The 27,503-nt window shown below is 38.7% G+C and overlaps 1 protein-coding gene across 1 annotated transcript in view; it reads left to right on the top strand.

Annotated features, from left to right (window-relative positions):
- CLSTN2 (calsyntenin 2) overlaps positions 1-27,503 on the top strand; it is a 612,830-nt gene that overhangs the window by 571,150 nt on the left and 14,177 nt on the right. Inside the window, exons 10-13 of the mRNA XM_044669146.1 lie at positions 226-392; positions 12,776-12,924; positions 21,525-21,748; positions 26,433-26,603. Of these exons, the coding sequence (XP_044525081.1) occupies positions 226-392; positions 12,776-12,924; positions 21,525-21,748; positions 26,433-26,603 (711 nt within the window). The remainder of the gene's footprint in view (positions 1-225; positions 393-12,775; positions 12,925-21,524; positions 21,749-26,432; positions 26,604-27,503) is intronic.

Here is a 27,503-nt window from a genome sequence, read left to right as displayed (position 1 = left end):
GCTCTTACACATTTATTATGGTTATTTGTGTATCTTTCAGAACCCTCCTCCCACACTATAAGTTTCATGACTTACAAAAAGTTCAGGGGCTTTGTTTCACTCAAACTTTGTATCTTCTCCAGCACCTGAATTCTGATGCTCCGAATAAAGCATATGCTTAGCAAATGCTGAATTGACTGGAATTGAACTGAAACAAAATGAACCATGTCCCTGCTTTTCTCATAGGAGGTGAAGTCACAAAACCACGATTTGCTCAGTATTTCCACGGCAGTCTGGCGAGTCTCACAATCCGCCCAGGAAGAATCGAGAGTCAGAAAGTGATTTCCTGCTTGCAAGCCTGCAAGGAAGGTTTGGATATTAATTCCCTGGAGAGTCTTGGCCAAGGAATAAAGGTAAGGGATGAAGTGACATTGTCTTTGATAACATTTGGAACTGATTTATGAAGTAGTGCGTACGAGCCAGAGTACACAGAGTGCGAGTGTACTCCTGGAAGCTAGGAGACTTCCTAGAACATCCCAGGGAAACAAAGTGTCATAGCAAAGAAGTGGTGACAGCACAGAGACAAATGTTCCCATTACATCTGAAGTGAACCCTATAAAGTGAGGTGCCACAGCCACTAGAAATGTCCTGGGTCAGAAACACTTCCAGCATCCACATCAGCCCCCTCAGACAAAATGAGACCAGTTAGCAATGCCTTCTGGGTGGGGCCAGCTTCTGATTTAATTAGAATTTGAAGCACTTAAAAGGACATCAGTTATCTGGGACACAATAAAGGCAGAAAGTATAGATTGTTCCTTGGGTTCTCAGTGTAAGAGGACACTGATTCAGCACCCTGGCTAAGCAGCAAGGTTGTGATGCTGTGGAAAGATTAGGAGTCAAAAGATTTAAATCCAATCTCTAGCTCCACTATTGTAAACTTTGTCTATGAGCAACTCATGTCACTGATGATGATGGGTAGTATTTTGGAGGGCCTTTTATGCACCACCATTTTACAAATATTATCTCATTTGATTCTCAAAACAATTCTGGTTCTATTATTATCCTCATTTTACAGTTGAGGAAACTAAAGTAAAACCGGGGGTAGGTGTCTTGCCCAAGGCCATATACCCATTAAGCATCTTCAAGCCTTCCTGAATTCAAGTCTAGCACTCTATCCATTGTGCCACCTAGTTGCCTCAGTGTCCTCACCAATAAAATTAAGATAATAATAATGATTTTCATTTATATAGCACTTTGAAATTTAGTTAGTACCTTACATGTGTGAGGAATGTCACCACAACCTTGTGAGGTAGGTGCTATTATTATCCCCATTCTACTGTTATTTTCCCCATTCTACAGGTGAGGAAATTAAAGCTCAGGAAGATTAAGTAATTGACCCATGGTCATGCAGCTTAATGGGAACCAGAGAGGATTTGAATCCAGGTATCTCTGGCTCCAGATTTAGAATTCAATCATTCTCTCCATGATGGCTATCTATCTCCATTGGGAGAGAAGTCTAACAGGAAGGAATATAGCCAAGCCAGGCAAAGAACCAGTCTAGGGTGGCAGAGTGCCCCAAGTCCTATCCTGCAATAGCTGGAGCATAGGCTCTTGGTCACCTGAGGACAAGGAATCTGGGCCAGAAAGCATCACCATCATTCTTCTTCCTATCTCTTTTCCTATATTCCCAAGGCTGTGAACAGTTGCTCAATAGTACAAACTCCACATATATTATCTAGGCAAACAATTTTCCAATCCCCATGCCTAAAGCCTCTTTATTCACCCTCTTCACTTTCCTGCCAACTAGGTATGGAGAAACATCAAGTAGGCAGTTCTCTAAAAGTCTAATTAAGCAATCAGATTACATACAAAAGCAAGAAAACTGTCCACAAGGGAATCCAAATTAGGAAATAAAAAATCCCAGACAGAGCAAACTGGCACTACTGATATAGTAGGTTCAAATGAAAATAAATATCACCTTGCATATGCCAGGGCAGTATGGTGCAGTGGAAAGACAGTATGGTGCAGTAGAAAGAGTAGTCGATTTGGAGTCAAGGAAAGAAGGCTCAGATCCTCTCCTATTTCTACATCTATAATGTTGGCCAAGTCATTTCCCCATTCTGAATCAAAGTTTACTCATCTGTAAAAATAAATCAGGTGAATTAGATGATCCTCAAGGCCCTACCCAACTCTGAGATTCTCTGACTCTTCTCTAGACCTCAGTTTCCCTACTCTGCAACATTAAAGTCTAGAACTTCTAGATAGTCTCTAATAAGCAGTCTATAAATCTAACAGTTTACCTGCTCTGTGTGAAGCACAATGCTAGATAAGACACAGTTGCTGTTTCCATGGAGCTTTTTCTAAACAGAGTTAGTTTAAGGATCGATCTAGTTATTGGGACTAGGAGAAGAAACTATGAGTTGTCTGCATAAAGATGATAATTCATCCCCTCAAAAAAACTGATAAGATCACAAAAAGAGAGAGGACAAAAAGAGGAGGGTATAAAATAGAATCTTGGGAGCAATGGGGACATGATCTGGGTAATAAATCAGCAAAGGAATTGTGCCTTTAGAAGGAATGATTAAAACTGTAGGAGGAGAAGCAAGGATGAAAAAGATCATAAAAGCTCAAAGAGGAGAATATCCAGAAGGAGAAAATGGCCAACAACACCAAATACATCAGCTAAATCAAGAAAGATGAGAACTACTCAGGATTTTCAAAATCAGGGCAAAGATGCTATTGACATAGGAAACAAGTGAAAAGCAAGAGGTTAGGGCTTGGGGTTGTGGAGGTGGAAGATAATCTCACTCCCAATAAGCCATCTTGAATCATGAATGGCTCCTTCAGCCTTTCCACAAAGATGAAAGGGGTTCCTGGAGTGGTTGGTATTCCTGTTAGCATGTCTGGACAAAGGTAGGGATTATGCAGGGCTGGAAGGCAGGAAATTTTCACAGAGGAGGAAAAAAACTTCTTTGAGAGATCCTTCTCACTGCCAGGAACAACTATTTCAATCAGGACCTCTTCTATTAGACTGAAAGAGGGGGTATGGTGCCATCGTAAGGCTTGGGTTTGAATCAAGCTGGGAGGTGCAGAGAATCAGGCCTAGCATGTTAGTCTACGAATTTCTTCTTTTATATCATTATTGTAGAATGGCGAAATGTTCATAGGTATTTGTGCCAGTGTAGGTTGTAGTTTATGTTAGTGCTAAGCATACACAATCACCATGGATTTATTAAGCACCAGCAATGAGCCTGGAGGGGCACCTAAGATGGCTCAGTGGATAGAGTGATGGGGCTGACACTGGAAGGCCTGAATTAAAATCTGGGGAGAGAGAAGAATAGTGAAAGGCATCATATAGGAGACATCACTTGAGCTAAGCTTTGATGGAAATTTAGAAACTCTTAAGAGTCAGAGGTTATGAGAAGAATATTCCCAGCATATGAATAAAAATAATAGCTAACATTTCTATAGCCCTTGCTATGAACCAGATCCTGGGCCAGCTTATAATCATTTCATTTGATCTCTACAATAATGCTGGGAGATTAGGTGCTATTATTATCACCATTTTACAGATAAATAAACTGAGGCAAACAAAGGTTAAATGACTTGCCAAGGGTCTTGAAGATAGTGTCTGAGGCTATTTTGAACTCAGGTTTCCTGATTCCAGGTCCATTGCTCTAACTGCACCATCATACTTGCCTCTAATCTGAAGACAGAGATGGAATGTCATGTACCAGAACAGCAAGAAGGATGGATTGACTGTCCAACAGAGTATGTGAAGGGGCATAATGGAAAATAAATCTGGAAAAATAGTCTATATAAAGGAGAGTCTATATATAGTGCCAAACAAAGGGGTTTATGTTTGTTCCCAAATGTCAAAGGGTGCTGCTGGAACCTTTTGAGCAAGGCAGTAATGTAGGCAGTCCTGTACTTTAGGGATATTGCTTTGGCAGTTTTGTGGGAGATGAATTGGATACTTGAAGCAGAGACCAATTAAGAAGCTATTGAAATGCCTGACCCAGTGTAGTGGCTGTGCGGTGGAGAAGTGGGGACAAATTCAAGAGACATTGAGGCAATAGAAGTGACAAGGCTTAGCAAACAACTGGATTTGTGTAGTAAGGGAGTGTAAAGAGTTAAGGATGATTTCCAGGTTGTAATATAGCCCTATATAAAGGTGGGGCCAGATCTAGTCTAGCAATGGCTTTCTTAATTATATTAGCTGAGTTAATTCCTGGTCTTTGCCAAGTCTGGAATTTTCTCCCTCCTTATCTCTGCTGCCTTTCAAACCCTAGCTAATAGCTTGCCTTCTATAGGAAGCCTTTCTTGAGCCTTCATAACAATGATAGTATTGGGGGCAGCTGGGTAGCTCAGTGGATTGAGAGTCAGGCCTGGAGACTGGAGGTCCTAGGTTCAAATCCGGCCTCAGACTTCCCAGCTGTGTGACCCTGGACAAGTCACTTGACCCCCATTGCCAACCCTTACCACTCTTACACCTATGAGCCAATACACAGAAGTTAAGGGTTTAAAAAAAAAACAATGATAGTATTGCCATTATTGTTCAGTCATTCCCAGCTCTATGTGAATTCATTTGGGGTTTTCTTGGAAAAGATACTAGAGTGATATGTTTAGGCAAAATAGGATTAAGTGACTTGCCCAGGGTCCTATAACTAATAATAAGATTCTAAGGCCAAATTTGAACTCAGAAAAAAGAGATTTCCTGACTCCAGGCCCAGCACTCTATCCATTGGGCCAAAAAGCTGCCCTGTAGCTCAGCTATATTTGTGGACTAGTAACATTTAGGATACAGTCAAGAGAACTAAATTCTAAGCTAAGCTTTGCTTTGACTAGCTGTTTTAACATCTCTGAACCTCAGTTTCCTCAAACAAGTTTGTCAAACATACCTGTCTTAGAATTGTTATTGAGACAGAAGGTAAGGATTTTTTTTAAGTCTATAGTCTAATCCTGGAACACCTTCCATTGTCTACTTCTAGCATACTGCCACCCAGTCTTGGACCTTTTTAAGTCACTGCAAGAATTCTTTGGAACTATTTTCTTGCCTTCTTAACAGATTCTGTATTGAATCCAAGCTCAGGACCATAGTAGAACCACAGAAATACAAGTCCCTTCTCATTGGGAAGGGGTATTCAGATCTGTGACTTCAACTCCATAAAGGAACTCTAAGTATGGAGACTCCTTTCATCAATACTTGTGAACAATTCCTCTCTGATTAGAAAGTGTTTGATGTACTAAGGTGTTAAATGACTTGCCCATGATTATACAGTCAGTATGTTTCAAAGACAAGACTTGAACCCAAGTTTTCTTGACAGCTGTTTTTCAGTCACTTTATTGTCTCCCAACAATGAAGCCCTTGTGTAGGATTGTGTCTCTTTAGTGTTTTATCCACATAGGTAACTTTCAAAGTAGCCTTGTGCAAGGCAGAGCACCAGAAGTACCATTGTCTTGAGAATGTGGTTTAGGAGAGGTTTTCAGTTGTTAAATGCCAACAGTATGAGAGTGCCCCTCTCCACTTGCCATTCTTCATCTGTTGCTGATCAGTGGATCTGGCAGAGTGACAGAAGGAAGTCAAGAAGATTCCTATGGATTCCAGAGTCCAGAGTATTAATCCTCTAAGTCATCAGTGAAAGGGACACCAGGGATGCTTGACCTCTGGCAAGGGTGTAATATATGCATCCTGCTCGACATCCAGAAACATCTGTCTCAGTCACACAGCAATTAGAGGACTCTTTGACAGCTTCCCAAAGCCAACATCAATTTGCACATTATCTTCTTGGCTGTGAGAAAGAAAATCATATTCTTGGGAATCAAGAAACATAGCAAGGTGGGAAGAATTGTCACACATTCCCTAAGGACTCTCCTTATTCAAGCTGCTTCCTCCTGTCTGCCAAGACACCACCAGCTTTACCATGTCACCTGATGTCTGATGTTGCAATCTTAAATTTTTCTTGCCCACACTGTAGCTTGATTTTCATATTTCTGCCATGGGATTTGAGAGAACAGTTAAAGCTGTTGCTATTTTTATCCACTGTGCATGTGTGTTTTTTTTTTCTTTTCTTCAACATAGATATAAGTGATTAGTGTAGGACCCTTCATCATTTCCCACGGCTGCCCTCCAGATACTTTGGCAGCTGAGCTATTAAGTAAACCAGGGATCCTCAGTTTTCCCTCACTAATTCTCTCTTTCCTTACTATAAAAGGTTTGAGCTAACAAGGTTTACTATTCATGCTTCTGTGAAATGTCAGCAGTCCATTCCTCTCTAGAAACCTCTTGTTCCTCAGTTCCACTTTCATCCAGGGCACTTCCCTGTGTCTCCTGGATGGGTTTGTTTTGCTGTTTGGTAGGCCTTAACAGGATCACTTTTTTGTGTCACTTATAGCTATCCTCTAGGGATCCTTCTATAAGCAAAGCTCATTTATTTAGGTGCCAGATCTGGGAAATTTATGATGATTTTCTCCTTCCCAGGACTGAGCTGAAGTTGACCTTTGCAGATGCTACTTATAACAGAGGGGTTTACTAAGTGAATTAATGGTCAAAATAACATTGCCAGGGAGCACATCCCATTACATCAACTGTTTTCTCTATCTGGATGACATTATACCCAGCCCCCAACTCTTTCTCAAATTTTAATGCTATATTACCAGCTGTCTGTCTATTGGTTATTCCACTGGTTTGGCCTACAGGACCTCAAATTCAACACTATCTAAAATTGAAATCATCATTCCTTTCCCTTCTTCTACCAAAGATGTTCCAACTCCTGTTCTACCTATTTTTGTCAATGGCATGTCCATTATCTTGGGCACTCAGGGTAGGATCCTCAGAGGCATCTTTTACTCTCTCTCACCTCCCAATGTTTGTCTTTGAATCTTTGGTTTTTTCTCTCCATTCTTATAGGGGGCCAGCCTCTATATGGTTTTGGGGTCCTGAGTGGCTTTGGTGGCATAGGATTGTTAAGGAAGGAGAAAGAAAATGAGAACAACTAGACTAGTGGTTAGCCCATGCTGTTCTGAACTCTGTGGGCTTTGAAGTTTATTATATACTGATTTCAAACAAAGAACACAAAGAAAGAGTCACAGTTGTGAAGGGGTAACAAATCATACACAACCCATTGAAGTCTAATGAGTAAAGGTACAAAGACAATGGCCAAATTCCAACCATCAATTAGCAGGGGATAATTCTGGGAGTGGAAATATTTTATGGAGATGCTCACTAATTGAGTCTTACACCTGGTCAAATAAAGTCCAGACTAAAGGCTCCAGCATAATCTAAGTATGCAATCTTATCTAAGTATTGTTTGTTAGGATTCAGGCTTCTTAATTATCAAGGAGAGGAATCATTAACTCAGTAGATGCTGGTCTGCTAATTCAAAGCTTTCCAATAAGAATTTTAAGAAAGGTGGGGATCTAAAATTGAGTCAAAAGAGGAGCCTCAGATTTTTACCTTAGATGGTCCAATCTGTCTGTGTCCTGACATGCAATGCAGAAAAATCATACACACAGTTTTACTTGCCGATGATTTTGTAATGGGATCCAGATAAAATATCTATTACAGACTCTGTTTCTCTAAATGACTCCTAATAGCCTCTTGGAGGGATCAAGTTGTTTTTGGATTAACCTACCTGCTGGTACCAGAGCTTTTCAGGGCTCAGGTGACCAGGACCAAACACAAAGACTGCCTCAGCCTGGATTGGTCACATAGGGAATCCAGATAACAGGCCCTAAATTTGATCTTATTTCTCCAATGGCTTTCTACACCCCAATGGCTCTTGACACATTCTCAAGACTGCCACCCTAGTCCACATACATATTATCTCAAATCTGATTAATTACAACAGTCTCCTAACTGATTTTCCTGCTTCTCATCTTCTTTCTACCTCTCCATAATCTGTTCTTTATATGTCTTCCAGGTCAGTCTTTCTAAAACATATTCACTTCAGATTACTCCTCTGCTCAAAACCTTTAGCAGTTCCCCATTGTCTCCAGGAAAAAGTCCAAATGTATTTAAGATCCACCACAAATATAACTCTAATCTATCTTTCCCATAATATATTTCTAATTTCTCCCTCATACAAACTCTTTGTTTCAGCCCTCACCCATTCACAATCACATTGAAAAAGCACTAGATTTGAAAGGATCCAGGTTTAAATACCAACTCTGTAACCTCAGGCTTGGGGGAGGAAAGGAGAAGAGGGATAGGGATGAAGGGGTTGGGAAGGAGTAGTGCATCTGATGGTCTCTAAGGTTCATTCCTACTCTTAATCCAATAATCCCAAGACATCAATATGTCTTGTATTTTTTTCTACTTTTCTGCCTTTCTCTGCTATCCCAACCTATCTCAATCCAGCCTTCTTCATGGTCCAATTATTGCCCTGTCTTCTCTTCAGTTTGTAGCCAATTCCATACCCTCCATTAACTCTTTCATTGTCACTCCAAGGAAGTGAACTCTCCCTCCTTTAAAATCTACAGAGCTTGGGGACAGCTGGCCAGCTTGCTCAGTGGATTGAGAGCCAGGCCTAGAGATGGGAGGTCCTAGGTTCAAATCTGGCCTCAGACACTTCCCACCTGTGTCACCTTGGACAAGTCACTTAATCCCAAATACCTGGCCCTTACCACTCTTCTACCTTAGAACCAATACACAGTATTGACAGAAAGTAAGGGTTGATTTTTTAATAAAAGAAAAAATAAAATAAAATCTACAGAACTTATTACCCAGAGCACTCATATAGTGTGCTGCCTTGTTTTCTAGTTGTGTACATGACATTGTCTCAACTGAATTATAGGCTCCTGGAGAGCAAAGGACCTTGTCTTCTTTGTATTACTCATAGCACCTAACACAATAGCTAGAAGTAATAAGGATTCAATTAATAATAAAGGAAGAAAGGGGGAAAAGAAGCAGAAGGGGAGTGAAAAATACATCAATTAAATATCTAAAAGCTTGAAAGGTTTTTTGAAATTCAAAAAATTCAAAAAGAATAGCTAGGCAAAATAAAACAGCACATCAGATGTCTATTACAGTAAATGTAATACTTCATAGCCATAGTCCTATTAAGTTTACTCTCTCATCCACATGAAATCCTTCATGGGAAAGATGGAATACACTTATTCTGTTTGGATCCAAGGGGAAGGCTAAGATGTAGAGGGGAATAAACAAAGCAGCAAATATAGGTTTGATATCAACAAAAACTTGCTAATAATTTCCAGACCTGGAGACAGGAAGACTTATCTTCCTGAGTCCAAATATGGCCTCAGACCCTTACTAGCTGTGTGACCCTGGGCAAGTCATTTAACCCTGTTTGCCTGAGTTTTCTTATCTGTAAAATGAGCTGGAAAAGGAAATTGCAAACCACTCACTCCTCCGTCTTTGCCAAGAAAACCCAAATAGGGTCAAAAAGAATCAGACACAACTGAATGACCTGGCTACAGCAAAGGTTATGGGTTCCCTCATACATCAACACCCCAAAGGTTTTCATATCACCATGTGTTATTCAGTGCCATAAGGCTGCAAGTCTTCAAAGAATTAACGTTGACAGTCACTCCAAAAGCCATGGAAAGGCATATGATAGGCTGCCACTCATTATGAAAGTTTTAGAAGAAGCAATAAAAAAGATGCTATTAGAAAAATGGAAGAATGGGGAGGTGGTAAGACAGATTGGTCTTATAGAAAGAGCAAGTGATAATCAATAGAAGACTCTGTTTGTTGTATTGTTCTTCATGTCCAGTCATGTCTGGCATGGCATGCTCATGTCAAAAAGATGCTCTGCTCTATGAGCAAAGCAGAACAGCAGTCACTCAAAAAAAAATGTGAGACGCAAACACTTAGACATCTCCATCCCAAATTTTCATATGGGCCATTTGTGACTAAACTGTGGTAGAGTCTTCCAAGTTTATATTGGTTTGATCAGCCAGTCAGACACACTGACACACACAGACATTGCCCCTGACATTGTGATGTCACTTTGGTCCTTTTCAAGTACAAAGGACAAAAACAGAACAAAATAGCAAGTTTAGAGGGGGAAGAACTATAGAGGAAGACTCCCAGCATGTTGGGTATAGCTTTTATGAAGGATTAGTTAAGAGAAAGGGCATGGACAAGAATTATGCGAAATTAATAGGTATGGATAAATTATGATCTGCACAATGAGAGGAAATTTCTACATCAATGAGATCGCAGATTCCCTCAGAGGAATCTTCAAACCTTCAAAATAATAAAAATAAATTTCATTCTAAAAGTTTTTATATTAAAATTTTCACCAATTCATATTCTCTTCAGTCTTCTACTTAACAAATATATATTCAGTACTTATTTGGTGCTTGCTCTGCTGAGAACTGTTGAGAAATATAAAGCTAAAGAAACCACTGTCTCAGACCTCGGCCTAAGAGAAAAGTTAGGGAAACAAGTTTTACAATTAGTCAGTAAGATGTAAAGTCAAGGAAGTAAACAAGAAACTGCAATATATTGTGATACCAACTTGATGCTGTAAGAGCTGTAAGAACTCAGAGGAAAGGAGGCATCTAGGTAGCCCAGTGGATTGAGAGTGAGCTGGGACATCATGAGTTCAAATCTGGCCTCAACTTCCTCACTGGGTGACCCTGGGCAAGTCACTTAACCCCCATTGCCTGGTCTTTACTACTCTTCTCTCTTGGGACCAATACTATGTATTGGTCCCAAAACAGACAGGAAGGGCTTAAAAGAAGAAAGAAAGAAAAAGAACTCAGAAGAAAGGAAATAATCACTTTGACCCAGAGTTAGATCAGAAAACTTCATAATGGAGTTTGGCATCCAAGGCAATGGGAAATTAGGACTGGACAGTAGAGACAAGTGCAATCCAGGATGGAAGGCAGGCTTGAGCAAAGACCCAAAGGAAACAATAGATGCCATATGTATATAATACATAAAAGAGTATTAGAGTAAGGGAGCTTGGTTAAAGAGTGAAGTGAAATAGAAATGGATAGGAAAAGTTGACGAAGGATTTTATATGTTGGGCTAATAAATTGGGATTTAATCTGAGGGACAATAGAGAGCTCTTATATGCTTTTACACAAAGAATGAGATGATGCATTCTCATCAATTATGAAGTAAGTAGTTATGAAGAATGTCACCATATATGACACTGGCCTAAACATATGTATTAAGAAGTACTGTGCTGGGGCAGCTAGGTGGCTCAGTGGATTGAGAGCCAGGCCTGGAGATGGCATGAGCAGGTCCTCGATTCAAATCTGAACTGTAGCTTTGTGATCCTGGGCAAGTCACTTAACATCCATTGCTTATTGCTTACTGCTCTTCTTCCTTGGAACCAATAAACAGTATTGATTCTAAGATAGAAGGTAAGGATTTAAATGTTGCTTTAAAAAAAAAAAAAAAAGAAGAAGTACCGTATATAGAGGAAAGAGTTTTAAGTCTATGCTCCATTCTTTTCTAACTTATGTGACCAAAGGAACTGTTTAACTTCTCTGAGCCTCATTTTCTTCATCTGAAAAATGGGGATGATAAAAAAATACTCTTACTACCTATCTCCCCAGGTTGTCCTGAGTCAAGTGCTTTGTGAATTATAAAGTACTATATAAGTAAATGTGGACTTAGGAGAGAGAGCACTGGGAAAGTTAATGCTGGGTTAATTATAATGACTAAGTGTGGTCCAAGAGAAGGACTGGGAAAATTCAACCTCTCTATCTTCTTTGCAGAGATAAAGGATTATAGCTACAAAGTATTGTATGTATAATCATTTTTGCCTACCTTTTCTTTTTTCCTTTTTTTAATTTATTGTTTCAACCAAAGACTCATGGGCAGAAGAGCAAAATATATTCAGAAATGTGGATGATATAAAAACAAAGAGTATGAATAAAAACCAGATTTTTTTAAGTGCATTAAACTTGAATGAAAAGTTCTAAGTTTTAAGTCTGAATCTGACACTTCATTTAACTTCTCGGTTAAATTGGATATTTACACTGTATAAAACTTAAAAGGCCATGTAAATGTGAGTTATTATTAGAATGTAACCAAATGCATGATATGAATAGAAGATGGCAGTGAGGCATAAAGGAAAGTGCTGGTTCTCAAGATTTGCACTCATGTCCTATATCTGGTATCTGCTCTCTGCGTGACCTTAGGAAAGTCATCAACTTCTCAGTGTTCTAAGATGATAAATTGAAGAGAAGGTGCCAAACTACATCAATAGAGGGAATTTTCCTCATCTGGTGGTTCCCTAAGCCAACAAAATCACAAGTCCAATCACTATCCCCATCCCAGTGCCTTCTTTAGATTCCCCAAAGTCTTAACGTTTCACATTTGTTACAATATTAGTATTGGTAATATTTATGACTTAGTATTGTGACAAATTCAATAACCAACAGCAAGCTGAAGTCAACACTGGATTCTCTGTGCTAACAGAAAGCAGATAGCACAGAGAAGTGATTACAAAAACAATGAATATTTGGTTTTCAAATACAGTCTGATTTTTTCCAGTTTTTTCTTCACAATTGTTTGGTGATAGCAGATATTTAAATTTTCTCTCCAAGAATGTCGAGAGAAGTAGCCCTCATTTACCAGGTGGCAGAGAGATTACAGTATGAGTTTTAGCTCTGCAGGCAATAATTCAGAGAGGAGATAACACACGTGCAGATAATTAATAGATAACTACATTTATGTATGTAACATTTTATAGACATTTAGGTTCAAGAGTTATATTGGAGACCTTTTCCCAAAGATATGTCTCTTTGAATACTTTCAAACAGGTACTGTGTGTCTGTTATCTTTTATACTAATTATATGTATTTCCTCTAGTATCACTTCAACCCGTCTCAGTCAGTTCTTGTCATGGAAGGAGAAGACATCGGGAATATAAATCAGGCTCTCCAGAAAGTATCCTACATCAACTCCAGGCAATTCCCTACCGCTGGCGTCAGGAGACTCAAAGTGTCATCCAAAGTCCAGTAAGTTAAACTGCATCAAGTCCATTAAGTTCATCCTACTGCAAAAACTTGGGGACTGGAAAGAGGGGGCAAGCACTAAGTTTTAAAAACAAAACACAACACCAAGACAGCTAGGGGACTCAGTGAAAAGAATGCCAGGCTTAGAAATGAGAGATAGGTTCAAATATGGCCTCAGACACTTCCTAGCTGGTGACCCTGGGCAAGTCACTTAACCCCCATTGCCTAGCCCTTACCATTCTTCTGCATTGGCACCAATATGTAGTATTCATTCTAAGATAGAAGGTAAGAGTTTAAAAAAACAACCTTACCATCTAATAAGCATCAAGCAACTGTTTGCTTTTCTGTCCCTCCAATGTTATTCACATTTTACTACTGCATGAAAGGCAATCACTCTCGTTTTCTTGCTAAGTATCTGAAGAAGCCTATGTAAATTTACTTAATAATTTATTATTTTTATTTTGAAGGAAAGCTTTTGTTTTACTACTTGGAATGATCAAGTCTTTATTTTGTTAAATTTGCCTGCTGTAATACCAGCATGGTTTCTTTTCTAAACCCAAGAGACCAAATAGCCACTATATATCCTGTTTTAAGAAGTTCTGGGAAGATTCCCTTACTCAAAATTACCTCTGGCCTTTGTCTACAGCAGCTTGTTTGACCTGAAATTCCACCATTAAAGCTCCATGTCTTGGAAGACTTAAGGATATTTCATTTTCTCACAATCCCGTATCCCAATGTAAATAAATATACTCGAGAAAGCTCACCCTTGCCATCTAACACCTTAGCAGGATAGGCACATAGTTGTTTGCTTGTTGTCCCCTCCCCTGTTAGATTGTAAGCTTCTGGAGGGCAGGGATTGTCTTTTACCTTTTTTTTGTTGTTGTTTGCTCAGTCCCTAGCACTGTGCCTGGAACACAGTAGGTGTATAATACATGTTTATTGATGTATATCAATCATTTAATGAACATTTATCGACTGAACATCTACTGGGTGCTTAGTCTCTGTTTTAGGGCTAGGAAAGATCTGAAGGCTAAGAAGAATTCATAAACTCTGTGACACTATTTGTATGACCTTGGACAAATCCCTTTTCACCTTTGGGTCTTAACTTTCCTCATCTGTAAAATAAGGGATTGAACTAGGTAACTTTTAAGGTTCTTTCCAGCTTGATATCAATAGTCCTATGGCCCTAACCTCAAGGACCTCTTACCCAGTCTATTACAATGATCTTCTAACTGGTCTCCTTGCCTACTATATTCTAGACTGACTAGATTCCTTACATATTCCCAAATCCACTTCCCCATCCACCTCCATTCTCCTACATTTGTTTACTCACACAATCCTATGTGCTGCCTTCTCCTCTCTATCTATTGAATTCAAGGCATGGTTCAGGTGTGTTATATTGAATCTCTGGGAGCCAGAAGTCCACATGGTTGATTGACAGGTGGAGTCATTGGATGTTGGAATGTTCCCAGAGGGGCATTCGGACACAGGAGAGGGCAGTTGGCCCAGGGGGTATAAAACCACCCTGGCAGTCCTGGCAGGGGTTCCTTTCTTTCCCTGAGACCTGAGATCAGTAGATCCTGGTCTTTTGTGGGATTGAGACTTGCAGACTCAGCCTTGCAAACTCCTCATGTTTTGTTCCTGTACCATCAACATACCTATACCCAGACCATCATCTCTGATTCTACTGCTCCTAGAAATCAGGAAATCAATCATCTTAGTTATCTAGGTTTCCCAGGGCCTGGGAGGGATCCGGGAAGTGGCCAGGAGAAGAAGAGGGTGGAAAGGGGTGGCTATCTCAAACTGGTTAGGCATATCATTTAGTGAAGAAGAAGCTAAAAGATTATACAGCAGTCTGCCTACTCTGGTGTGGCTGTGGCCAGGCTGTGCCAGAGAGAAGCTAACCATCCTAATTCCTTTACTTGCCTACAGTTTAGAGATTCATCATTATCCATTTAATTAGGGTCTCCCAATACCTCTATCCAATACCATTATCCTTCTTTGTTAAATACAATCAAAGTTGAAAGTACCTTCCTGAAATGGTTATTCAAAGCTTCTTTGGGAAGGGAGAGATGCAAGTTACCAAGCTAAAGAGCCCATTACATAATATCAATTAACCCCAGGTGGGTCCTGAAGGGATATCATCCATTGACCTAAAGGATCCTGCCTGGGCAACTGTTATAAAGGAGGGAGGTGTCATCTCATCCTCTCTCTATACTCCATCTACACCTACATCTAGTAGAGGAGTATAATTTTTTATAACAGGTGTCACCTTCCAAATAAAGCTTTCCCTGACTCCTCCTCCTCCCCAGCTAAAAAGTGATCTCTTCCTCCTTCAGATTTTCCTAAATCAAGTTTGTATTGATCTCTTCTTTGTCCCTGTTATATTGTACCTTGTGCCATGATTAATTCTGTATATATCCTATATACCCCCAATTACATCATTAACTTCTAGAGAGAAGGAACTGCCATTCTTCATCTCTGTGTCCCTGAAACCTAGCAAAATGGTTTGCCCAAAGCAAGTACTTAATAAATGGTTTTTTTGAGTTGTGTGAATTAGATAAAAAGCAAAACTATATTTATACACATGCAAAACAGAATTAGTTTATTGGTCCATGAGATACTTTTCTAGCCATGGCAGGTAACTGAGAGACTACTTGAAAATGGGACCCAGAGACAAGAACCTAAAAAAGAGGAGTAGAGGCACCAGGAACCTTGAGAAGTTCAGAAATGGAATATAGGAGGGTATAGAAGGCAGATTTAGTGACCATGATTTTGCCAAAGGCCAATCCTGCATTCCAATAGTGAAATATAATTTCATAAATGAGCCCCAGCTCAAGAGGAAGAGGGCACTTTTCCCTTTATTCACTAAGGGTCCCTGCCTCCAGATGCCTTTAGAAGTCCTAAGCCTTCTATACCCACATCTATTTTGGAAAAGAACTGTGGTCAATAGAGCAGGGCCTCCAAGTAGGCTCCTTCTGAACCTCACTCAGAGGCTAGCTCGTGTAACTGCTCCAGAGGATCACAGATTTAGAACTGGGACAACAGAAATGAGCCTGTACAAAACCCCCATTTTTAAAGATGAAAAAAACTGAGACCCAGAGAGGTTAAGTGACTTTTCCAAGCTCACACAGGAAATAAGTAGCACAGGTGGTATTTTGACTCAGAACCCCTTCCAAATCCAGCACTCCTTCCACTATAACAATAAGCAATCTTTATAACGGGATTGTCTCTCATGACAGAGATAGAGGAAAGCCTTCTGAGTGTTTACATAAGAAATGAGGAGAGAATTTGGCTTCCCGTATAGGCACAAACTCCTATTTCAAGGTACATTTGGTCAGGAAATTGTGCATCTTCCCACACTCCTTTGACATTGTCCTAGAATGGGCAACATGATGATTCACTAACCCTCAGAGACTTCCACATTCAATCACCAGAAGAACAATTTGGGGAAATAACAGCACACACTGGAAGTTGCCGATTTCAGCTCTTCTGAGAATAGGGGAGGCAGCTGAGGAACAACAGAGCATGTCCTTCCCCTTGGCCAGGGAAGAGTCAGGCTCAACATATTGTAAGACAAAGGAGCATATTTCTAAGCCTCATAACTACCAGCTCTACCTAGAAACAACACTCCTGTGATATCCTTAAAGGGAAATAAAACACACAGTGGATAAAAATGGTTTAGCTCTGGGGTCTCATTTAGCAAGATGGCTCTATCCAGCCTGTTAGATAACAATTTGCATACCTAATAATAATGCTCATAACAATTACCTTCTACCAAATTAACTATGCCATTGATTACTCAGTTTAACATTAATTAAATGTTTAAGAGTTGCATGTTGATCTTATAAGAATATTTCCATTTCTACTGGCAGGCTGATATCTATAAATCCCTTCTGATAGTTTTGGTAATAAATTTTCCTTTGAACTCAGTGGCTTAGAGCTGCCCCCCTACAAATAATCATCAAGGTTCTGCCCTTCAGTAGGGAGTGTCTGGGAGCCCAACTGATCAAAATGGGATTCTTCACCATAGAAATTCACGCTACTGAGAATTAATCAAAGAAATATCCAGTAAAATGGGGATATTTCAGGATGTGATATGTAGATGGGCTTGCAGTTCCAGTAGAGTCAAGGTAAGGGGAATTAGATCTTAGAGGGGTGGGTTTAGATATATATCAGAGGAAAAACTGCCCACCCTGGAGGCCAATCAAAACAAAAATAATAACTACTGGGAAGGAGAAGGTGACGTTTGAATTATCCAGAGACCATAAGGGAGAGATCCAAGTGATCTAAGTATAATAGTGTGAAGAGGATTATAAATATAATAATATGAACACTTTTGAGAATGAGAAGTCCTACAGAATCATAGGATGTCAAACCTAGAAAGGAACTGGAAACTAAGGCCCAGACAGGTTAAATATCTTAACCATGGTAGATGAATCTTCCAAATAATTGAAAGCTAATCCCTGGCTCCTTAAACAGAAAGTACTAAAAATAACATTCTTACTGATGATTCATGGGAGGAATTATTCCCATCCCTTATTTTACTGTGCTAAATATAAATACAATGATGTCTTCAGGAGCTTTTGAAGTGTTTGTCTCCACAATGAATGGCCTCAGACTAATAAATGCTTTGCTAATTGTATCGATTTAAATTTCTCTTTCTTAGCTTGTAAATTGTTATTCCCATCTTCATTTCTCTTTCTAATTTGCTGTTCCAAAACAGTTATATGCTACAAGAAAACTCAAGAAAAAGACAAGTTTATTAGAGCTCTATATGAGGTTCACTATTCATCTTGACAAGTATTTCAATAGCCTGCCTTTATAGATCTTGGACCTTCCTAAACATCCATGATTTATATCTTCACTCTATAAGTCTAGGCCATTCCTAAACATCCATGATTTATATCTTCACTCTATAAGTCTAGGCCATTCCTTTGACTTCTTGGTTAGAACTCCCTTGAAGCTCTTAAAGCTCAAAAATTCCCATCTTACAACATTATAAGCCTAGGGACCATAGAGGCCATCTTATCAAATCCAACCTTCTCATTTGACTGGTAAGGAAACTAAACCTTAAAAAGGTGAAGCCCAAGTTCATACAGGTAGTATGTCCAGCTTCTTCTTATCTTTTCCATCTCGTTTCTCCATTCCTTCTTCACCTTCTCCTTTCACCCATTCTCCCAGTATAGCAAGGTCCTTGTTGCTTCACTGATCTCCTTATCCAACCTAGATAGTCATTTCAGTGATACCCTTGTTAAACTACTGCAATTCCTCATGCTTGTGACGCGCCTTCCCAAGTTCCAACCCTGGAGAAAGACCACAGCAGGCTATTTCCACCATCATCCTTAGACTGCCAAGAATTGATAGAAAGTGTTGCGAAAAAACACTACAAATTCATACTGACTTTAGCTGAGCATTAACTACTGCTCAACAACCCTTTTAGTCATCTATTGTTTTCTCAGCAAACATCCTGAAATGGACACTTCAAAATGTTGCCACTTTCCTCAGTACTTCCAACTCTATATCCACATCCACTCACTCTCAAAAGCCAAGTCCACTGCCTACTTTAGTGAAGAAAGAAAACATGAGCTTTCTCAAAATTTGCTCTTCTTCACCTCCAAAAATTGCTGATATTTCCTCCCATCCTCTCTCTTTTCTCCAGTCTGAGAAAGGAAAAAGTGTCCCTCCCTCCTTTCCAGTCACCCTTCCACCTGTGCTTTGATTTCATTCCCTTCTACTTCCTCTTAGACTTGGCTTTATGATATATTTCCTTATGCATCATTAATCTCTCCTTACATTTCAGACTTCCCCCTTTCTAAAAAAATACTGAATTCTTTTCTAGACCTCATTCCCTTTCTCAAGCTCCCGTTCAATCTCTGTTTTTGAGTCTTCTCAAAAAGATAATATAAACTCATTATGCCTCCACTTCTTCACTTGCCATTCATTCCTTAACATTTGACAATCTGGTTTTCCATTCACCTAAAATTGCTCTTTTGTAGGTACCAATAATCTTGTAATTAATATATCACATATATGTATGTGTTTTCTTAGTTCTCATCATCTTTACCTTCTCTGAAACATTTGTCATTCTCTCTCTCATAAAACTCTTGTTCTTCCTTGGTTTCTAAGATATTAAAGAAGCTTCTAGTTTTCCTCCCATCTCTTTGACTACTCCTCAGGTTTTCTTTGTTAAGTTAGACTCTTCCTTCCTAAAAAAATCTACCATTTACTTAATAACTCCAATAGTTTGTCTACAACATTCCATTCTAACTCAATATTCTAATCAGTGGTAACATCATCCAATTACGTACCTTCAACTATTTATTACCCACCAATGGATTATTCCCAAATTTATCAATCAGGTTCCAGACTCACATCTCCTACTATCTGTTGGAAATTATCACCTGGATGTCCTGCCAGCATCTCAAACTTAATACATCCAAAGCTGAACTAATCTCAAGTTCTCAATGCAAAACAAACTTCCTTCTCTGACATCCCTAATCACCCAGGCTAGAAATAAGGAAATCCCCTTAAATTCCTCACTCTGCTTGCTCTTTTACATCTGTTGTTTAGTCCTTTCAAACTCTGTGACCCCATTTGGGGTTTTCTTGGCAAAGATATCTGGAGTGGTTTGCCATTTTCTTCTCCAGCTCATTTTACAGATGAGGAAACTGAAGCAAGCAGGGTTAAATGACTTGCCCAGGGTTACACAGATAGTAAATGTCTGAGGTCACATTCGAACTCAAGTCTTCCTTACTCCAGGTTCGGCACTGTGTCCACTGAGCTGCCTAGTTGCCTTTAGTACTTACTACATAGGACTGTTATAACATTATACTGTATCAAGGATTGTCTTTTTATCTTCTCTGTATCCTCAAAGCTTAGTACAATGCCTGAACCATAGTAGATACTTAATAATAACTGCTTATAGCCTGGGGATGTCTTTTTTATGAGGTTTACACAAAGTAATGTAAAGGGTTTTGCAAACTTTGAAGTGCTATCTAAATACCAGACATTACTATTAAACCTTAAGCAGCATAAGACAATAATTCCTTTTCTATACTACCCAGCCTTCTTTCTAGACTGTAATTTTCTTGAGAGCGGGGACCTGGGTTCTAGTTCAGCTCTGACATTCCCTGTATGGCCCTGATAGGACTTACACTACTTCCTTCACAAGCTTGTGAGGAAGATATTTGGTGAACTTTTAAAACCTAGAGAAATGTAACATTCATTCTTGTTTTTCCCACAATGCTTAGCAAATTAGGTTCAATCCATAGTTGTTAAATTGAATTAAGTGAAGGCCTAAGGGATTCCACTATGAGTAAATATACACTTTGGCTGTTTTTGCCATTTTTACTACCTTCCTAGGTCTTGGGTAGGTTTTTAGAAGTTGAAAATTGCCAGAATGGTGATTATTTTCTATGTGAAATGTCCCTAGATTTCATACTATCTTAACTTCTGATTATCTGAAACCACCAAGTTAGCACTTGGGCAAAGACCATCTTCTTTGATAATATGGGTGTATATCTTGTCCTTTCAGCTAAGCAGGAAACCCATCATGGGTACAAAATGTGGTTTTTAGAATTTTTGAAAAATCCTCATCCCTTAATACTGATTAAGACCCAAAGTAACTGTTTGGCAGATGAATATCCTCTAAAGTCAAGCCCAGGCTTCTATTCTTCCACCTTCCCTTAACTCCTTTGTTAAACACCTGCTTTGGATAGGCACTGTGCTTAAGACAGCCAGATGATTGTGGTAGCTAGGAAGCTCAATGGATAAAGAGCCAGACCTGGAGACAGGAATTCCTGGGTTCAAATCTGGCCTCAGACATGTCCTAGTTGTGTGACCCTGGACAAGTCACTTAACTCCCATTGCCTAGCCATTACCACTATTCTGCTTTAGAACCTACATTTAATATTTATTCTAAGACAGAAGGTAAGGGTTAAAAAACAAACAAACACACAAACAGCAAAAGGATATAGTGAATAGAACCCTGGTACTGGAGTCAGGAAGATTCGAATTTAAATCCAACCTCAGACACTTTCTAGTTGTGTGACCCTGGACAAGTAATTTAATCACTGCCTTCCTCAGTTTCCTTCACTGTAAAATGTGGAGAATAATGTATTGTTGTGAGGATCAAATGAGATAGTGATAAAAAGCACTTAGCAGAGTACACAGCACTTAGTAGATTCTATAGAAATGCTTATTATCTTACCTCAGGTTGTCCTGCTAGTTCTATGACCTTGGCAGTCATTTAACTACTATCTGCCTGTTTGTTCAACTTTAAAATATGGATAATCATAGCACCTACCTGCCAAAGTTGTCATGAGGATCAAAAAAGAGCTAATATTTTTAAGCTTTTTTTTTAAGTTCTCTTCCTTCTGTCTCTCAAGTCTCTCTATTAAAAATGTTATCATATTATTATTGTATTATTAGTTCCCTGAAAGTGGAAAGTGTCTTTTTTTTCTTCTGCCCTTCTCCAATGCAGTATAAGTGTAGTAAGATAGTGCAAGTAAGTGGAATCTTAATACGTACTTGTCAAACTGAACTGAATTGGTCAATTGCCAACCATACCATTCACCAAAGGAGCCCTGTGTTTTTTCCAGATGTTTTGGAGAAGATGTCTGTATTAGCATCCCAGATGTGGACGCCTATGTGATGGTGCTGCAGGCCATAGAGCCCAGAATCACCATCAGTGGAACGGATCACCTCATGAGGCCAGCTGCCCAGTTTGAAAGCACCAGAGGGGTGACTCTCTTTCCTGATGTCAAGATCGTGAGCACCTTTGCCAAAGCAGAGCCTCCAGAAGACTCAAAGGAGGAAGACCAAGGTTAGTTTGGAATGGTTTTATTAACTTCCCGACAGCATTCGAGGCTGTATTTCAAAGTGCAAACATTTTTTTAACATGTGTGTAGTAAAATGAAGGTTTCACTCAGTAGGATTACTCTAAGCTATTGGGAAATTTTCAGCATTCATATTTCCAACAGTTTCATTATTGGTAGGGCTGTTCAGTGAAAGCCAAATAAAGTATTTTGAATTATTCAGCTAGGGAGCAATATTAGCAACACTGAAGGCTGAAGTATATGCCTGTAGGAAAAACTCTTCCTTTTTTTCCCCTCCTTCCACAGTGATGCTAGTTTATAGGAGAAAAAAAAACCATCAATTTAAGAACTGTCCTCAACTATGTTTCTCAAGGAGAATAACTTTCAAGTCTCTATATATCCTTCAGGAGAGTGGTTGCTAATGATCTGCAGGCTTGGGTGGACTGGATTCCCTGAAGGGTTGCTTCTATAATAATCCTAATTACCAGTTGCCTTAAACTACCCCAGCTCCCTGAAGGCTGAAGAATATTGCGATCGGAGTCCTCCTTGCACACTACGTAGCTCATAAAAATAAATTGTGTTTTACCTGTCTCAGATTGTGCAGTTTCATAGTTCTATGGTGGTGTGCATTATGGTGTATGATCTTTTCTTCTCCCTGATGGTCATTTGTGGTTAACATCAGCCAGACAAGAAAGGGGCTTTGACCTCAGTTGTTGGAAACTATAACAGATACCTTCTGGATTTGGTTTGTACGGTCACCCTAAAGCTCTAGCACCAGCTCATGGGCCCAGCAGGAAGGGGCAATTAGTGATTTCCAGAATTGTCCTGTGGTTTACAGATCCAATAAGCCAGTTAATTGGCTAGTTAAGAAGATGGGACCTTAGAATCACAGAAGCAGAGATTTAGAGCCTGAAGAGACTTTTAAGATTCATTCAGTTCAAACTTCTTGGTTACAAATGAGGTAACTGAGACCTTAGAAGATATTTCCATGGGACAGCTAGGTGGCTCACTGGATTGAGAGCCAGACCTAGAGACTGCAGGTTCTGGGTTCAAATGTGGCCTCAGATATTTCCTAGTGGGTGATCCTCGGTAAGTCATTTAACCCCCATTGCCTAACACTTTATCACTCTTCTGCCTTGGAACCAATATATAGCATTGTTTCTAAGATGGGATGGCAAGAGTTTTTCAAAAATTAATTTAAAAAAATCAGTATTTGCTAAAGTTCACAAGGCAATAAGTGGCAGAGCCAGGATTCAAACCCTGGTCCTATGTCCTATTAACTGTCCTGGTCCTATTAACTCCAGATCCAGTACTCTTTTCTCCACACCATTCCACATTTATTGCAAGCTATTAAAAATTACCAATAAGTTTGTCCCAAACTTTACAAATTAGTAATATAAAATTACTTGATAGCCTATTAGTCAGGAAACCTAGATTCTGATTTTACTAATGTTTAATTATATATCTATTAATTTTTTAGTAAATTATATTTACCTATTATATCATATTTACTCTTTTTAGTAAGCTATATTTCCCTCTTGTATATATTTGCTATGCTATATTTTTGTGTTATATATTTTACTATGTATTGTATATGTTTGCTAAATTTTATATTAACTAATTCTTAACTATAACCTCGTCCTGATTTAACTAATGCTTATTATAAAGCTTCGAATGAGTCATTTCAATGGATCTCAGTTTCCTCATCAGTAAAAGAAATGAGAATTGGATAAGCAAGTCAATGAAGTCCCTTCCTACTCTAAGAGACTATGATTATTTCATTGTCTGTTAGAAAGTTAATTTCTCTCACAGTGGACAAAGTATTAGACTTGGAGACTTGGAGACAGGAAGATGGAGTTCAAATGCTACCTCGGACACTTACTTAATTGTGTGTTACTGAACAAGTCATTCTTCCTCAGTTTCTTCATTTGTAAAGTGGAGATAATAACATCTACTTCTTAGGGTTATTGTAAGAATCAAATGAGTTTACCTATGTAAAACCCCTTACAACTCTTAAATGTGCTACATAAGTGTTGGCATTATCATCATTATTATTTATCTGGAGGCAAAGACTCAAATTACCTTTCCATAGGTATAATAATACTCATGACCCCATAAATGTATCTGATACAACTGAAAGGTCAGGGGGTAGGGGAAGTACAAAAATTCAAAGAGGAATTTTTAAAGGACTGACCACCCTGACCACTAATATGACCCCCACCATCACCAAAATTTGGAAAAAAAAACTGTCTAAGCTGGTCTTCCCCAGCCCATTACCAGGATCCACCAGCTTAATATAGGCTGACTTGACAACTCAAGGCTCCCAGCTTAGACTAAAGAACACTATTGTTAGGAGGTTTTTATGGGCTCTGGGAAAATTAAAGTCACCATGGGCAGTTAGGGTCATGTTTTCAAACTATGACTGTCCAATCAGTAGAGGCCATGAGAATTTCTCCATGTCCCCATTGCCCACCTGCCATCTTTCTCTTCCCTGGATCATCATTAATAAGAAAGAAGACCTAGAAAAACACTATGCAGAGGAATTCTCTAGATCAATTTTCAATTATGTTGTTCACACTTCTGCCTATGCTCTTGAATGCCTTTGAAATGGGATGAAGTTTTTTGGTGTGTGTATGTGTTTTTTTCTCCCAGAACTGTTGCCCTCTGGCTGGCATTTTTCAAGGTTTAATACGTTCTTAAAACTATTCAACCATTTCCTTGAAAAATTGAGAGTCATAAAATAAGTCAGAGAGTGAGCAAAAGAGGAGAAGACTTGTGGAGAGCTGTGGTAACATTATGCCCTAAAGCCAGGACAGGGTTATATACAATTCTGCTCTCAGCTTTCCATGATAATATGTTGGTGGGTATCAATGTGTTACTCCTCCCAAGTAGCATATTTGCAGTTTACTGGAGACTTTCAAGCAGTGATATATCAATATAAAACAGTAACCCTAATATTTAGAGTTTGGGATTTAGGAGAGATATTTTTGGCCAGAGTAGAGATTTGGTGGGGAGAAGGAAGTAGTAGGGACTTAGTATCATAAGATCATAGGACTAGAAATGGAAGGGACCTTAGAGGTCATTTGGTGTATACCTTCCCTTTACAGATGGAGAAACTAAAGCCCAGAGAGGTGTAGTGATTAGCTTTCTTATTCTATCTATAATAGGAGTTCTTAATCTGGGGTATATCAACTTTTGTTAAAAAAAAAAGTTTTGTTAACTATTATTTCAATATAATAATTGGCTTCCATTGTAATCTTATGAATTTTATTTTACCCATTTAAAAAATTACTTGAGGAGCAGTTAGGTAGCTCATTGGATAGAGAGCCAGGCCTAGAGATGGACACTTCCTAGCTATGTGACACTGTACAAGTCACTTACTTAACTCCAATTGACTAGCCCTTACCGCTTTTTTGCCTTGGAACCAACACCTAGTATTGATTCTACAACAGAAGGCAAGAGTTTAAAAAAAAATTTACTTGGAAGAGTCCATACACTTCACCAGACCAGCAAAGGAGTCCAACACAAAATAAGTTAAGAACCTTTGATCTAAGATAATAGCAGCCCTATGTACAGATGTGGAGCACAGTAATTGTCTCAGCGACTAACAGTGATGACAACAATGATAGGTTTTATATATATATATATATATATATAGGTGTCCCTTCCACATTGTGACTTTCCTCTCGGCAGTTTCAATATATCAAGGGTCAACATAAAAAATAAAATGGGAATTTTTAGGGAATTCTGTAGAAGTTGTCAATAACATGTGAAGGCCAACAGATGACGCAGAAAAAGTTAAAGAAATCCAAAATGTATAAACTATATGTACAGTGTTGTATAATATAAACATATTTTATCTTTTAATACTATAAATATACACAATTTCTTTCACTGTAAATACCCTATAGAAAAAAATTTTTTAAATCAGACTTTCTCTGGTACAAAAAGAAGACAAAAAAATTTAACAGGGATTTTCCAGATCATCTAACCTCTACTACGTGGAAGAGATAACTGTGTATACATATATATACATATATATGTATACGCATCTATATATATTTTCATACACATACACACACACAAATATATATATGTATATATATATATATATATATAAACATTTAAATGGGGAGCATGGGAGGATTATTTGTGTTCGTTGAATTAGTGGGGGTTTTTTCCTTTTTCTTTGTAACTCTAGCACCTAGCATAGTGCCTGGCACATGACAGGCTCTTAATAAATTCTAATTAATTGACTTATTGCACTTTCCTTATTGTAACCTTATGATATAAGCAGTCCAAATACAATTATTCCCCCATTTTATAGGTTAATAAACTGAGGTTCAGAGAAATAGAGGGATGTGACAAAATTCACATGACCAGTAAGCAGTAAAGCAAATCCAAATAAGCTTAGGGCTCTGATTCTAGTGCTCTTTTTTTTTTTAATCCTTACTTTCTGTCTTAGTAATAATTCTAAGACAGAAGTGTGGTAAGGGCTAGGCAAATAAGGTTAAGTGACTTGCTGAGGGTCAAACAGCTAGGAAGTATCTAAGGCTGGATTTGAACCCAGATCCTTCCAACTCTAGGCCTGGCACTCTACCTACAGTGCCACCCATCTAGTGCTCCTTCCACAATACATACTACTCCAGGGATGTCCCTTATACCTCTGCTTTTTTTCCCCCCATCCTATAGCCCCAAAGCATGTGCTTTTAGAGGAGATGCTACACAACCTTGACTTCTGTGACATTTTGGTGACTGGAGAAGAACTTGAACCTGGACAGGAGTGCTTAGAACTAGACTATGACGAGCTACGAGAAAGACATCTAGATGCCACGAACTCCACATCAGGCTATTCTATCTATGGTAAGAGAATTAACAGTACTTTTGTTTTCCCCTCCTCCTTATTGCTGGTAGCTTTGCTGTGAGAAGTGGCCATGACTTGAACTTTATGACCTGTTAAAATGGACTGGTCAGAGATCAAGGAGAAAATCACTCAGGTTACCATATTACACTGCTATGGCCCAATCAGCAGGAGGGACATTTGACTTCTGATCCATAATTTTGGTCACCAGATCTTTTTTTTTTTTAATCATGACTTTCAGGTAACCCAGTAGTTCTTAGATTTTTCTCCCCTGGTTATATTTTCCAGGTCAGTTGTTTATTCAGTAAGACATTTCATATTTTCTTCTATTTTTTCATTCTTTTGATTTTGTTTTACTGTTTCTTGATGTCTCATGAGGTCATTAGCTTCTATTTGCCCAGTTCTAATTTTTAAAGACTAATTTTCTTCCATGATATTTTGATCCTCCTTTTCCATTTCATACATTCTACTTTTCACAGAACTCTTTTCTTCATTGGATTTTTTTATGTCTTTTTCTAGTAGGTCAATTCTGCTTTGTAGAAAACTCTTTTCTTCATTGCTTTTTGTGCCTTTTTTCCACTTGACCAATTTTGATTTTTAAACAGTTATTTTCTTTTTACATTACTTTCATTTCTTTTTCCCATTTTTCTTCTATCTCTTATTTGCTTTTTGAATTCCTTTTTGACCTCTTCTAGTGCCTAAGACCAACTCCCATTTTTCTTTGAAGTTTTGCATGTGGTTGCTTGGCTCTCACCCTTTTCCTATTGAATCTGTTCCTTGCTTTTGTCTCCATGAAAATTTTCTATAGTTAGGTGTTCTTTTGCTGTTTGCTCATTTTCCTAGTCTTTTTTATCTTTGGACTAGGAATTCTGGAAACTGCTGATTCTGTCTCTTCTTCTGAT

Source organism: Gracilinanus agilis, chromosome 3 (genome assembly GCF_016433145.1).
Source record: "Gracilinanus agilis isolate LMUSP501 chromosome 3, AgileGrace, whole genome shotgun sequence".
Lineage (NCBI taxonomy): Eukaryota > Metazoa > Chordata > Mammalia > Didelphimorphia > Didelphidae > Gracilinanus > Gracilinanus agilis.
The sequence above is the reverse complement of the archived record's forward strand: the minus strand, read 5'-3'. Positions and strand labels throughout refer to the sequence as shown.